At 41.6% G+C, this 13,144-nt stretch overlaps 1 protein-coding gene across 5 annotated transcripts in view; it reads right to left on the bottom strand.

Annotated features, from left to right (window-relative positions):
• Window positions 1-13,144, bottom strand: part of LOC147301524 (tumor necrosis factor receptor superfamily member 14-like) — a 62,748-nt gene that overhangs the window by 3,732 nt on the left and 45,872 nt on the right. For 2 of the 5 annotated variants that reach the window (XM_086284683.1, XM_086284682.1), the window contains exons 7-12: window positions 12,922-13,077; window positions 11,612-11,699; window positions 11,357-11,539; window positions 11,255-11,268; window positions 11,128-11,166; window positions 9,001-11,018 (exon numbers count right to left, since the gene is read on the bottom strand). In XM_086284683.1, coding sequence (XP_086140809.1) covers window positions 10,972-11,018; window positions 11,128-11,166; window positions 11,255-11,268; window positions 11,357-11,539; window positions 11,612-11,699; window positions 12,922-13,077 — 527 coding nt within the window. In that variant the 3' untranslated portion in view covers window positions 9,001-10,971. Of the gene's footprint in view, window positions 1-2; window positions 32-254; window positions 443-514; window positions 603-1,930; window positions 2,087-2,338; window positions 2,465-2,565; window positions 2,660-2,733; window positions 2,877-7,031; window positions 11,019-11,127; window positions 11,167-11,254; window positions 11,269-11,356; window positions 11,540-11,611; window positions 11,700-12,921; window positions 13,078-13,144 lie in introns of those variants that run through there. The other 3 variants (XM_086284686.1, XM_086284684.1, XM_086284685.1) reach the window with 3 other exon arrangements.

Here is a 13,144-nt window from a genome sequence, read left to right as displayed (position 1 = left end):
ACCTTCGGATGTCATCATTTTACAACATCTTCTTTTTGGTCCATTAAAGAAAAAGAAAAAGAAAAAAAAAGAAAATTTTTTAGATAACACATTGTTTACATCTGATACAATGAACACTGAGAAAGACACAAACACACAGTCTTAACTGTTTGAGACTGTAATTAAACAAAATCTATAAAAAAAAATAAAATCACTGTCAAAAATGATTATGATCTAGTAAAAAAAGAACAATTTCTTTGTTTCATAATCCTCACCTGTATTTACACTCCAAAACCCCTTCATTTTGTAATGTCGTAGTAATAACACTGCAGCAATAATGACAACTACTGAGAGCATCACAGTGATAATGACAACCAGTGTCATATGATTACTTTTTTCTCCACACTGAGCATCAGCTGCAGATGTTCCTGCTGTTATCTGCTGAAGGTTGAGTGAGTGACATCTGGAAGGACAGAGGGACACTGTTAGAGACAGTGTACAGATGTTGCACATGTGTCTCTGAAGCTTCACTTACTGTGTGTGTTGCTGACAGGAGTGAAATGTTCCATTTGAAAATGTTCCACTGCTGCAGTCAGAGCACTCAGTGTCTGTGGAGGCTGTTCCTGATGACAACATGACAACAACGACATGTGCGGATAAGTGTGGGGCTTATAGTTGTACATCTAATAAATAATGTGGCTACTAATAAACAATAATTACCATATTAAATCACTATCTTCTTCACACACTAAGAGTTTAACTCGGTCTGGGTTTTTGGTTGGCTGATAAGCTACAGTGAAGGATTGCTACAACTCCTCTTCCTCAGCCTGTGCTTTGAGGATTGTGACAGTGAGTAACTCGGGGAGTTGACTCACTTAAACTAACATAATCATCCTGTTGTAATCAGGTTTCTGTAATCATGTCTATTTTATCAATACTTATGGCTCATAACTATGACTTTACTGTGTATGAAATGTTTTAACAGTGGCCGTAGAGTTTTAATTGTTCGTAAACTCTACATCCAGATCAACAGAATCAACTTTTGGGGAATATTCTTCCTTTGTCAACTTGCTCTCCTTCCTCTTCTTCACATGCAAATTCATGCTACAGTTTACCATCTGATGCTGCTTACTTACATTCTCTGATGAGAACCTTGCAGTCTTGTCTTGCTTTGACATTCAACCTTCTGCACAAGATGTAGTCCACCTGTGTGAACCTGCCTCCACTCTTATTTCACTTCATGTTCCACCCTCTTCCTAAAGTATTTGTTCACCCCAGCCATTTTGATCATTTCCCCAAATCCACCACTATCTGTCCTCATCGCCACTGTTCCTTCACCTGCATGTATACAAGTTTCTGCTCCAATCCCCAGCCTCTACAACATCACTAAACTTACTCCAGAATACCTCTCTCTCTCTTCCCACTAACTGTACCACATGTGGGCCATACGCAGCAACAACATTCAAGGGAACATTCAGAAAGCGGACAACATCCCACCTTTGAGTTTCACCTTTAGACTCATGATCCTGTCTGAGCCTCGCTCCACCTCCACAACACTGCTGACATGCTATTACTTTAATATTACCCCTACTCCCTTCCTATCTACACCATGGTATAGTTTGATTCCACATCCAATGACCCCGGCCTTTCGTCTGTTCCACCTGCTCTCCTGTACACACATTATTATCTACGTTCCTTCTCTCCATCATAATAGCAGCTTTCATTCTTTACCGTCATAGTCCCTAGTGTCACATTTCCTTCCTTTTCTCTCACTGCTTCCTAAGATACCTTCCGCCAGAGGCAGTCTTTGATACACTCATTCTCGATGAGTCAGAATTTTGTTTTAGCACAGATTTTTATGCCAGATGACCTTCCTGCACCCCCCACCCAACATTTGTTTTATTTATATAAAATAAACATGATCAGGAAACTTAAAGGTACACAAATCTACCATTCTGACTGATGTACTGTCCTGGTTTACAGTGTTTGTGTTCCTGTGCTCTCTCACAGCTGTGTCCTGTAGGGTGGACACAGTAGAATCCCTCCAGAGGTTCACAGAGTGCATCTGATGTTACTGTACACGGTGTCTTTATTCTGAGACCAGAACCTGCCAACATAAAAAGAACGTACTCAACATGTTTCATGTGTTTGTGATTCATGTTTTCTTGACTGAAAAACACCTTTGATCGTTATGACAATCAGGAAAGATGTGACATCATCATGTTGAATATTTGAATTAATGAACAAAGACATCCCTTAATGTCTTGATTTGATTTAAGATTAACAACAATTAACAACAAAATAACTCTGTTGAGATCTGATTCAGTGTCAGGGAATGAAGATATGAACATAAATGTACCCGAGTCACAGTTTGTACAGTGATGACATCGTTCCAGTCCATTAGGTTGATCAGTGTAGGTTCCAGTCATGCAGGGCAGACAGGAAGTACTTGATTCTACAGTGCAGTGACTTTTCACTCGATTTCCTGATGAAAACAAAAGCAAGAAATCAAACTTTTTTTTTTCACCGTGCATCCAACGTGTGTGCTTAGAAAGCACATGCACACATCATTTAGTTGGTTCTTACCTGCAAGACAATTTGGACAGCATTCATTTCCTATCTGATACTCTCCTTGATGGCACGAGAGACCGAGACCACTAAAGACTTTCATCAGAATTATCTGAAGGGAAACAAAAAGGTTTAATCTGATCATCCACTGCTTACTAGACTAACAAAGAGCTTAAGAGTGCATACCAGAAATGCTGCAGCATTCGCAGGTTTCCTTCTTGAAGACATCTGATCTGACAGGCTGAAAGTTTCCTTGATCCAAAATATGAAGAAACGTCCCTGAGATTTCAGATGATGGATTTCTAACCAGAAGAACAGCTGGACAACATCTGGAAACACAAAAAAAACAACAGGTTAGGGATTACCCAGAAACAGGCCCTAAAGCGTTCTAGACGATGATGAACCAACGTAGTCAGATCATAATGAAGCTGATACTGTTTACACAAGACTTCACACAGTTGAGAGTGAAAGGGCATCAGGGCAGGCAGAGGAAAGATTTTAGCAGCCACATCTGTGCCTCCATGGTCACAGTATGAGCTGTGACCATGGAGTCTAATGCTCAACTAATCAGCAGGCGACCGTGGCTCAGGGGGTTGAGAAGCCCATCTGTAACCGTAAGGTCGCCGGTTTGATCCCCGGGCTCTCTGTCCTGGTCGTTGTGTCCTTAGGCAAGACACTTTACCCTACCGCTTACTGGTGTTGTCCAGAGGGGCCGATGGCGTGATATGGCAGCCTCGCTTCTGTCAGTCTGCCCCAGGACAGCTGTGGCTACAACTGTAGCTGCTTCCACCAGTGTGTGAATGTGAGAGTGAATGAATAGTGTCATTGTAAAGCGCTTTGGGTGCCTTGAAAAGCGCTATATAAATCCAATCCATTATTAGCCACAATTATTGTTTTAATGCATTTAAAAGCTAACAGACAGCACAGTTTTTGTTTTTTAATGATTAACTTGTTTATTAGGATTTTAGTTTGGTTTTGTCTGACCAACATCTCAGTCCATTCTCCGTACTAGTTGTTGGTGGTGATGGACCATCTGGTAGTTTTCCACCAATCACCAATAAAGGAGAGAGCATCCAAAAGTAAAATTAACATTTTTAAATGTTACTGTGACAAGAAAATACTCATTTATGTTGTTCGTAGGTGAGACTGTAGTGCTGTGAATTTCAAACATCTGACATCAAGATATTGATTATATGTGAAAGTTTGTTTCCTCTTTTAAATCACATCTAACAGGTTCAAGTCACATAAGTTGGTGTGACGATCCACATGAGCTGAGCTCATGAAAGATGAAGCACATTTGCTTATTTCATACAAACCATTTCCACAGCGTTGGCTTGTGTTGAGCAGGCAGCTGCCCATGTTAAACATGTGAAACACAAATTAACATGTTACACAATCACACCTGACAGAACAAACAATATGTAGGTAAACCTTCAGGTAAACTGTTGAGCTGATGGCGGTGACACTTTATGTCACACAAGTCCAGTCAGAGGCTTCTTTATGGTTTGAATTTATTGCAAACATTTGAACTTTGCATAGTTTGCATTTCATATCCAAGGTAACTTTGGACATGAAAGGTGATATGTCAAATACTGACATGTATTTGCATGAACCAGAGGTTGAAAGCTCTTTTACAGCGAGGACATTCATAAAACCACAGTCAGCACTCTAACATGGATATAATGTTTGTTCCACACATGCATGTTACTGTCCGTGATAATTGCATATGTATGTTAGTATAGTTGTGTACAGCTATCTATCAGCTCATCACAAAATAAGTTATTCAGTACATAAGTCCAGACTGTACTGCAGTCTTATCAGATGACTTCACATTGAGAGAATGTCAACTATGAATGGAGCATTAGAGTACGCAAAGGTCGCTATGAATAATAGGACAGCGTTTTCTCCAGCATCTCCTCCAATCACCTCTCCATCCTTAATCCCGATCACGTTTCAATCCAGGTCAAGGAAAGGACGCTAGGAAAAGGAGGTAGAACAAACACTTGAACGCTCCCATTTTGTGGTTTAAATAAGTTCTCTGATGACTCTGCAATAGTCAGCCTCATCACTGATGGGGACGACAAGGAGTACAGAGGACTGACCCAAAACTTTGTAGATTGGTGCCAGCAGAACTACCTCCAGATCAACACCAGTAAAACCAAGGAGCTGGTGGTAGGCTTCCGCAGGCACAAACATCCTCAACTGCTACCACTGAACATCCAAGTGATGGACATCAAGGCTGTGGACAGCTACAGATACCTTGGTGTTCATCTGAAAAACAAACTGGACTGGACTCATAATTCAGACGCCCTCTACAGGAAAGGGCAGAGCAGGCTGTAACTACTGTGGAGACTCAGGTTGTTTGGAGTGGAGGGCCCACTCCTGAAGACCTTCTATGACTCTGTGGTGGCCTCAGCTATCTTTTACGGTGAGGTCTGCTGGGGTGGCAGCATCTCTGCTGGGAACAGGAAGAGACTGAACAGGCTGATCAGAAGGGATGTTCTAGGATGCCCTCTGGACCCAGTGGAGGTGGTGAGTGACAGGAGAATGGTGGTTAAGCTATCATCCCTGATGGACAACATCTCCCACCCCATGCAGGAGACTCTGAAAGCACTGAGCAGCTCCTTCAGTGGCAGGCTGCAGCACCCATGGTGTGGGACGGAAAGATTTCGCAGGTATATGACCAAAATCTCATATCCCGATATAAGAATTTATAACGATATAAATCACAAAAATGTAACATTTTCTGTAAATTCTGTGAATCTTGGGCAGCTCGTCTTGCGGGAAGTGTTTCCAGCTGCGCGTCACGTAGCTGGAGTCGAGTGTTTTAACCAATGCATGAAACTATACATTTTTAGACATAAGTTGTAACAGCCGCCGTATTCTTTGTATTTATTACACGGCGTGCTGCGGGGAAAAGCCTGTTCTAACATTTGAGTCTAAGGATTATTTTTTAGCACCTGACGGCTCTTTTTTTATTCTCATCTGTAAATAATCTGCTCTTTCACGTGATTCAGTTTATTTTGAAAACTCTCAACAGGATCTTGAGCTTTATTGTGAAAGGTTTATGTGGAACATAAACAAGCGGACACGCGATGCTGTTACCGTTGTTGTTGCTAACCACAACGCATAAAAACAGGCGCTTGTCCGTCCATAGTGTGGTTATATAAAATATAAGAGAAAGAGAGAACTTTAAGAAATTAATATAGTCACTACAGTGACCATCAAAACGATGAAAAAATATTGCCGTAAACAATTTATTTTGCGACACCACCAAACAAACGATAGCGTAAAATGAAACGATAGACTTTTTATATCGTCATCCGATATATATCGTTATATCGAACAGCCCTATTTCCTCCCCACTGCTGTCAGACTGTACAACAAAGACTCCAACTGATCAAACACACATATCCATATATGTGCAATAACACTAAGTGCAATACTCTTTTCTGGCATCGTTGTATTTTTACTCAGTCGTATATAGAATTTGTATTCTATTTTTATCCTATTGTATATTTTATTCTACTATATATAGTATTTCATTTTATTCTATTCTGTACAGTTGTGTACTGTATTTATTCTTATTGTATTCTAATTTTTGCTAAATAACTTTTGCACTGTCCACTTCCTGCTGTGACAAAACAAATTTCCCACGTGTGGGACTAATAAAGGTTATCTTATCTTATCTTAACAAAAAACAAGGACACGTAGCTACTTCCGCATGTCTACGTTCAGCTTCTGCTCAAACTGCACGATTGACTCGCAGAGGTTACAAGTTCGTAGGTCACGATGCAGGGCCTCACACTATACGGCTCGATGCTCTGATGCGACCTGAGTGCTCACACTGTGCGTCCATAAAATGAAGGTTATAGCAGAAATTCTGTTGCTTGCTCTGTCTTTCACACACACAGACACACACCGCCACCATCAACTTTGCTAAATTGCTAATGAAAAACATTGATCAGGCAGCTGTGATTGAGCAGCAATGTCTATCCAACTATTTTCACGGTTGTGATAATTTTGTGAGGCCACATCGAAAAAGCTCAGATGAGTACCTCCATCGCTTGTGTCCAGATCACACGCTGCACTGACGTGCTGCGCAGTCTTTTTCGCTGACATTTGTTTGCGCGTGCGCAGTGTGAGAAACTGCGGTGACACCCTCACGACGGTCGCGAGGATTTCAAACAGTTTTGAAATCCTGTTTGAAATCAAAAAGGTTTGAAATCCTCACGACCAAGCGATTGATGATCGGGAGCTGGTCGTGAGGTGTTAATCGCTTCTCGTTACCCCACATATACTACACGATGCACGACGAAGGCCAAAATCGGGCCGATCGCCAAAACGGTCGCACGACTCAAAAATCGGCTCAAAATGGGCCAAAAATCGCACAGTGTAAGCCCAGCAGGAAGTCCAGCATGAGCGATGTCGTGCTGTCTGAAGGTGCACTATTCCGGTAGGACAGAGGGGGTAGTTTTACTCACCGAGATGCACTCCCCGTGCCTTCACCCCACAGACTTCCCGTTGTACCGGAAACGATTGCTGAATGTTGATTGGTTGATTCGTGGGGCGGCCCGGGAGTTAAACTGAAACGGTGAATAGGGACTGCTCATTGTTGAACACTCTTTTTTGGGGATGTGAACGCTGTGCCGAGCTCCCACCTTGTTCCAGAGCACTTTTATATACGAGGTTTCTGTTAATTGACATAAAATGCCCTTTGGTGGGTGTAGCCATTGTAAATAAAATCTATCCAGATAGTGCAAAACAAGCATCAGTAACCAGCTGAACTATCACTTAATAACACTGGAATAGTATGAGTGGACATGGAGGAGGTCCTGATCAGCAAGGAAACTGAACAGTTTTAAAATATAGTTATAAGTAAAGCTTGACGTCCCTCCCCTTCTTCATATTCCAGACATCACCAGGAGTCTTTGACAGGCCTCTGCTCTACTGTACAGAGTATAGACAGTAAACACATTCATGTTTAATGGTACATCGTTTTGATCACGACAAGATGAAAAACAGACTAACCCATCCACTCTGCTCTGTCCACCAGAGTTACTCTGTGGAGTAACACGTGGACAGGTTGGCAGTCTGTTACAGGGTTAACTCACACAGACAGACAAGCATTCACACTCACAGCATTATAAACATAAACTCTTCATTGAATTTCTTCAAGCTTGTGCTTCATTCAGTTCTGTGCTGCAGACTGTGGATTGAACACCTTCACTGTGACTGCAGGACAATCCAGACTGGAGGATGCAGGAAACACAGCTGGATGCATTCCTGTCCACTGTGTCTGCTCCACACTGAGGAGAGAAACACTTTCACAAACTGTGACTGTTCAATAAACCCAAGTATGTAAATTAATCCTTTCTGTCCTGACATGCAAGATTGGACCTTTGTCAGCTCAGATACATCCAAAGCACACGCAGGATGGAAGTGAAGTCAAAGCTCACACTAACCTAACACATAACCAGTTTGTTCATGCAACAAAAGCAAAAACGGCGCATTCGTCAGAAAGAAAAAAAGAAATCAGTTATTCATAAATCACATCCAGGCTGCTTTTGTTGTTCTACATACATTAATATGTTGCCATATCAACAATAAATAGGAAATAATAGGAACAATATAATTAGAGAACTTGTATTGGAGCGGTTGCCCATCATTTCATCATATAAAGACAATAATGCTAATGAAACCTGAACACTCACAGGTGAATGTGTTAGCTGTGCTGGCACTGACATGACTCTTACTGATAAATCTGTTTGTATTTGTTTTGACAGAAGAAGAACATTTCTGAAAATATGAAATAATGATGCGAGACATGTAAAACATTTGTAAGTGGGACACTGAGGCCTCTGGAAACAATCAGATCGAGGCTGTGACCTGTTGTTTGGCTGGGTTCTGTCACATGCTGGTTAAAATTTAAACATTTTAATAAAGTGGTGAATTGTCCGCTGTCAGAGCTGCTACTGTCAGTGTGAATGTTAAAATCACCTAAATGCAGTCAAATGTTGTCATTTTGGAGAAAAGTTCAGCAATTTTTTCCAGGAAGTCACGTCTCAATCTGGGAGGAGGCAAGCAGTATATATGTATACTGTATACGTATATAGTGATCAGTAATACAGGAGGAGATACACAATTATTTATTAAACCTAAACATTTACAAGTCACAAAGTTGTTAAGTAAATGGTAAATGGCCTGTATTTGTATAGTGCTTTTACTAGTCCCGCCTAGGGACCCCAAAGCGCTTTACACACCCAGTCATCCACCCATTCACACACACACATTCACACACTGGTGGAGGCAAGCTACAGTTGTAGCCACAGCTGCCCTGGGACAGACTGACAGAAGTAAAGTAGTAAAGTTTTAAAATTGCAACAGTTTTTATATTTCTCAGAAATCACAGCACTGCTGCTAGTTAAGGGGAAAGGTTCAGACCTGATTAAGTCTTTGTAATCAAGTCAGGTTTTAATAAGAAGCATAAAAAACTTTTTGTTATTATTAAGTGTTTTTAGGTAAAGGTGTCACTGTAAGAAGTGCAGGATCTGAACTGCAGGGAATGATGAAGCTATCAGCAGATCCAGTTTTGTGTTTTTCTTCCATGTATCATGCAAAGTTTCAGCTCCACTTGTTTCTTCTCTGGTTGGAGTTTCAGCACTTCCGGGAGGATGGAGGTCTTTCTCTCTGAGAGCTTTATGAACCAGACTGCAGGAGCTGACTGTAAAACTGACTGTAATGATGAAAGGACACTCAAGCCTGTTTTAGTTTCACAGTCCTTCACATCAGAGTACAGATCCAGCAGGAAGTCACTGATATTTCCTATAATAATCTCCCATGTATATCTCATGAACAGGGAATGTTTGATATGTGCACACTGATGATAACAGCTCCAGTATCGTCTCTCCTGTCTGCTGCTCTCTCTCTCTGCTGCTGCACAGAATAGACTAACAAAGAACCTGACTGCTTCATGAAGGTCTAGCCCCAGAGGAACAACACACAATAAGAAGGAAACATTTAGTTAGAATTTGATGTGAGCCGCATAAAAACAAGCACACAATACTGATGGACTCCATCTTGTCCATGTGTGTCCTGTATATAATGAAAGTCCATTTTAAAGCCATCTTCCATCAGAGCAGCTGAACACTGTTTTTAGACTTTTACTGACTCACAACACAAACACTCATCCTGTGTGTGAAATCACTGCGTACTGAACTGTAACTGTCATTTTATTTGCTGTCTGACTTTAGAGAGTAAAACACTAAATATCAACAATATAGAAACACAGAGTGGAACAACATCTAAACTTCATATCTTGTACAACAGCAGCTTCACCTCCTGCTCACATCACACACGTGGAAATCACATATTTATTTACCTTTCAGTCAGTTTGGTTTCAGGATGACATGGAAGATTCTGCTGAAGATTCCACAGTCTGCAGGATTCTTTAGACTCTGAGGATTTGAACAGTTGGTCCCGGTCTAAGAGGATGTAAGCTGGTATAACCCAGCAGGAGAGTCAAAGGAGCTTGCAAAGAAAAGCGTCTGGACTTCTTTAAGTTACTTGAAGACGTTTCACCTCTCATCCGAGAAGCTTCTTCAGTTCTAAGGTCAAATGGTGGAGAGTCCCAGATATAAACCTAGTGGGAGTATCCCCCCACAGAGGGACAAAAGGACCCCCTGATGATCCTCTAATCCCCTGAGCCAAGGTGTGAAACTGGGTGTGGGTCCCAATCAGCCAGAGTTTCGGGTGAGTTCATTGTGAAACCTGGCCCCACCTTATCATGCGAATTCCTGAGATCAGATGGCCCAGGATGTGAGTGGGCATTAAGGCGTCTGGGAATGCCTTAACGCCCACTCACATCCATTACTTGAAACGTCTTCAAGTAACTTAAAGAAGTCCAGACGCTTTTCTTTGCAAGCTCCTTTGACTGCGATGACCTGGATGACTGAGAACCTTCACAGACACCAGCAGGAGAGTATTTCTCTGGTTAGGATGTGAGCTTTGGTTTCTGCTGACACTTTATAAAGAGAGAACAGTCCTCTCCAGTCTGTACAGCAGTCTGCTAAGACTGTTAAATACAGGTTTCCACCGACACTGTAGATAAAGGGTCCCATGAGGTTTTCTCCTAAGACTTCTGCAGGCTTGCTGGACAAAGTTTGTTGGAGCTTTCCAGGTAATCTCTACAGTTTGTACAACTGTGTTGTACACATTCAGACTCATCTCAGACCAGTACACGAGTTCTTGTAATTATTTATCTGTTTCATATCTTTTAAGATGGCCCCATAAAAGATCATCATAGTATTGGTGGACTGGTGGTGGAGGGAGGATGTGATGCAAGTCTGCTACAGTGTTTTATGAGGTAGCCTGATCACTTTTTTCTCCACAACACATGAAGCAGCACAGAAAGAAGTAGTTGGCTCACAGAGGGATTCCTTCATTATGGTCTGCATTTGCTCTTTTATCACCTGCACATTTGTGGGAGACACATGAAAAGGCTTCTGTTTAATAAACACACTCTGGTACATCTGTAGAGACATCAGTGCAGCTCAGTCAGTGAACAGCTCACTGTCCTACCTTCTGATGATGCCATCGCTAAACGCTCCCCATCTGTGCCTTTTTTAATGAAATTTAAAAACAAAAAAAACCTTATTATATAAATCAATGTGATGCAGTGAACATGGAGAAAGAGAAACAAACATACCTTTGATTGGTGGTCTGTAACCAAAGCAGTGAAAATTATATCAGTGTCAGAAAACATGATGATGCAGTAAATTAAACATTTCCATTGTTCTGTCATCCTCACCTGTTAGACGGAGCCCTCTTTTTTAAGTGCCATAATAATAATAATCCCCCTCCTCCAATAATTACAATTAAAACACCCACAGCTCCACCAACAGCTGCTCCCACATTAAAACTGCGTTCTCCACACTGAGCATCAGCTGCAGATGTTCCTGCTGTTTTCTGTTGAAGATTGAGTAGGTGACATCTGGAAGGACAGAGAGACACTGTTAGGGGACATGTACAGATGTTGCACATGTGCCTCTGAAGCTTCACTTACTGTGTGTGTGGCTGACAGGAGTGAAATGTTCCATTTGAAAATGTTCCACTGCTGCAGTCAGAGCACTCAGTGTCTGTGGAGGCGGTTCCTGATGAAAACAACAACTACATGTGTGGATCAGTGTGGAATTCTGTCCTCAAACACATCAAGAAGCTTTGCTGTGCAAACTAACAGCAACACAAAGACTCAATCAAGAACATCTGGACTTGCTGGTATTTTCATGTTTATCTGAACTTCACTCTCTGTGATATCTCTCACACTGAGTCCAAACATCTCTCTGTTGTACCCCGGGTCCTCGTCCAACAGTGCACTAAATTTAAAAATATGGTACAGTTTGACATCTTCATGTCATAAATTCATATAAAATATCTTCATCTAATCTGCAAAGTTTTTTTAATTTTATTTTTTAAGAATCTACAAATTATAGGGAACCATACAGAAGTAAAACTTGAAAAGTTGAACTTAAACTCTATATCTCCCCATTGCCACACAGTGACATGAATCAGTGACTCTGGTAAGAGCAGGGGAGGAAGACTGTCATTAACAACCACAGCAGCAAACACAATGGACTAGAGCTACTTGAACATCAAGCTAGGTTATACGGCTAGACCGCCTGGGCCTGTCTGACCACACATCCCTGTTTACACCGTCTGAGGAGAACAGCTCTCATCTCCAGCAGAACCATTAAAAGCTGGTCTGATGGAGCCTCTCAACAGCTGGATGACTGCTTCAGCAGAACTAACTGGGATACTGTCAGACATGGGAACTTTCACTGACGCTGTCTTATGTTAAATAAAGAAATCAGAAGCCTTTGAGGTGCAGGGAGATCCTGCACCTCCTGAATGAAAGGACACCATCTAGAGGTCTGGTGATACAGGTCTCCTCAGCATGGTCCGAGTCAACCTGAAGAAAGGTCTCATCTAAGGTGGACTACAGGAGAAGGATCGAGGGTCATCTGGACCGTAACAACAGTTAAGTTATACATAAATGGGAGAAAAGCTGCAGGACCCAATGGTGTTCCTGGACCTGTGCTGAAGGACTGCACAGACCAGCTGGGATTTTCAACCAGTCTCTATATCCTCTGAGAAACCAGTCTGTACCAGTGTCAGTCACTATTGACCAATAGCACATATCCCAGTGGTGATGTTTTTATATGGTGACTGTTTGCACTGTTGACTTTAGACTTAATTTTGCTGTACAAATCCCATGTTACAATGATAATAAGAATATTGTATAAAAATGTTCAGCAAATAATAAATTAGATCAGTTTCCCTGAACTCTGGTATTCTCATTTAAAAACACAAACCTACCGTGCTGACTGATGTACTGTCCTGGTTTACAGCGTTTGTGTTTCTGTGCTATGTCACAGCTGAGTCCCACAGAAGAAACACAGTAGAATCCCTCCAGTGGTGCACAGTCTGTATCTGATGTTGCTGTACACCGCTTCTTTACCATCAGACCAGAACCTGCCAACATAAATAAAACATACTGAACAGGTTTCATGTGTCTGTGAAGAGACGCTGAAGCTCAGAG

The sequence above is a fragment of the Aulonocara sp. 'chitande type north' Nkhata Bay genome, linkage group LG23, assembly GCF_057382095.1.
Source record: "Aulonocara sp. 'chitande type north' Nkhata Bay isolate Kocher_YH1m ecotype deep benthic linkage group LG23, A_spYH_male_GT1.1, whole genome shotgun sequence".
Classification (NCBI taxonomy): domain Eukaryota; kingdom Metazoa; phylum Chordata; class Actinopteri; order Cichliformes; family Cichlidae; genus Aulonocara; species Aulonocara sp. 'chitande type north' Nkhata Bay.
The sequence above is the reverse complement of the archived record's forward strand: the minus strand, read 5'-3'. Positions and strand labels throughout refer to the sequence as shown.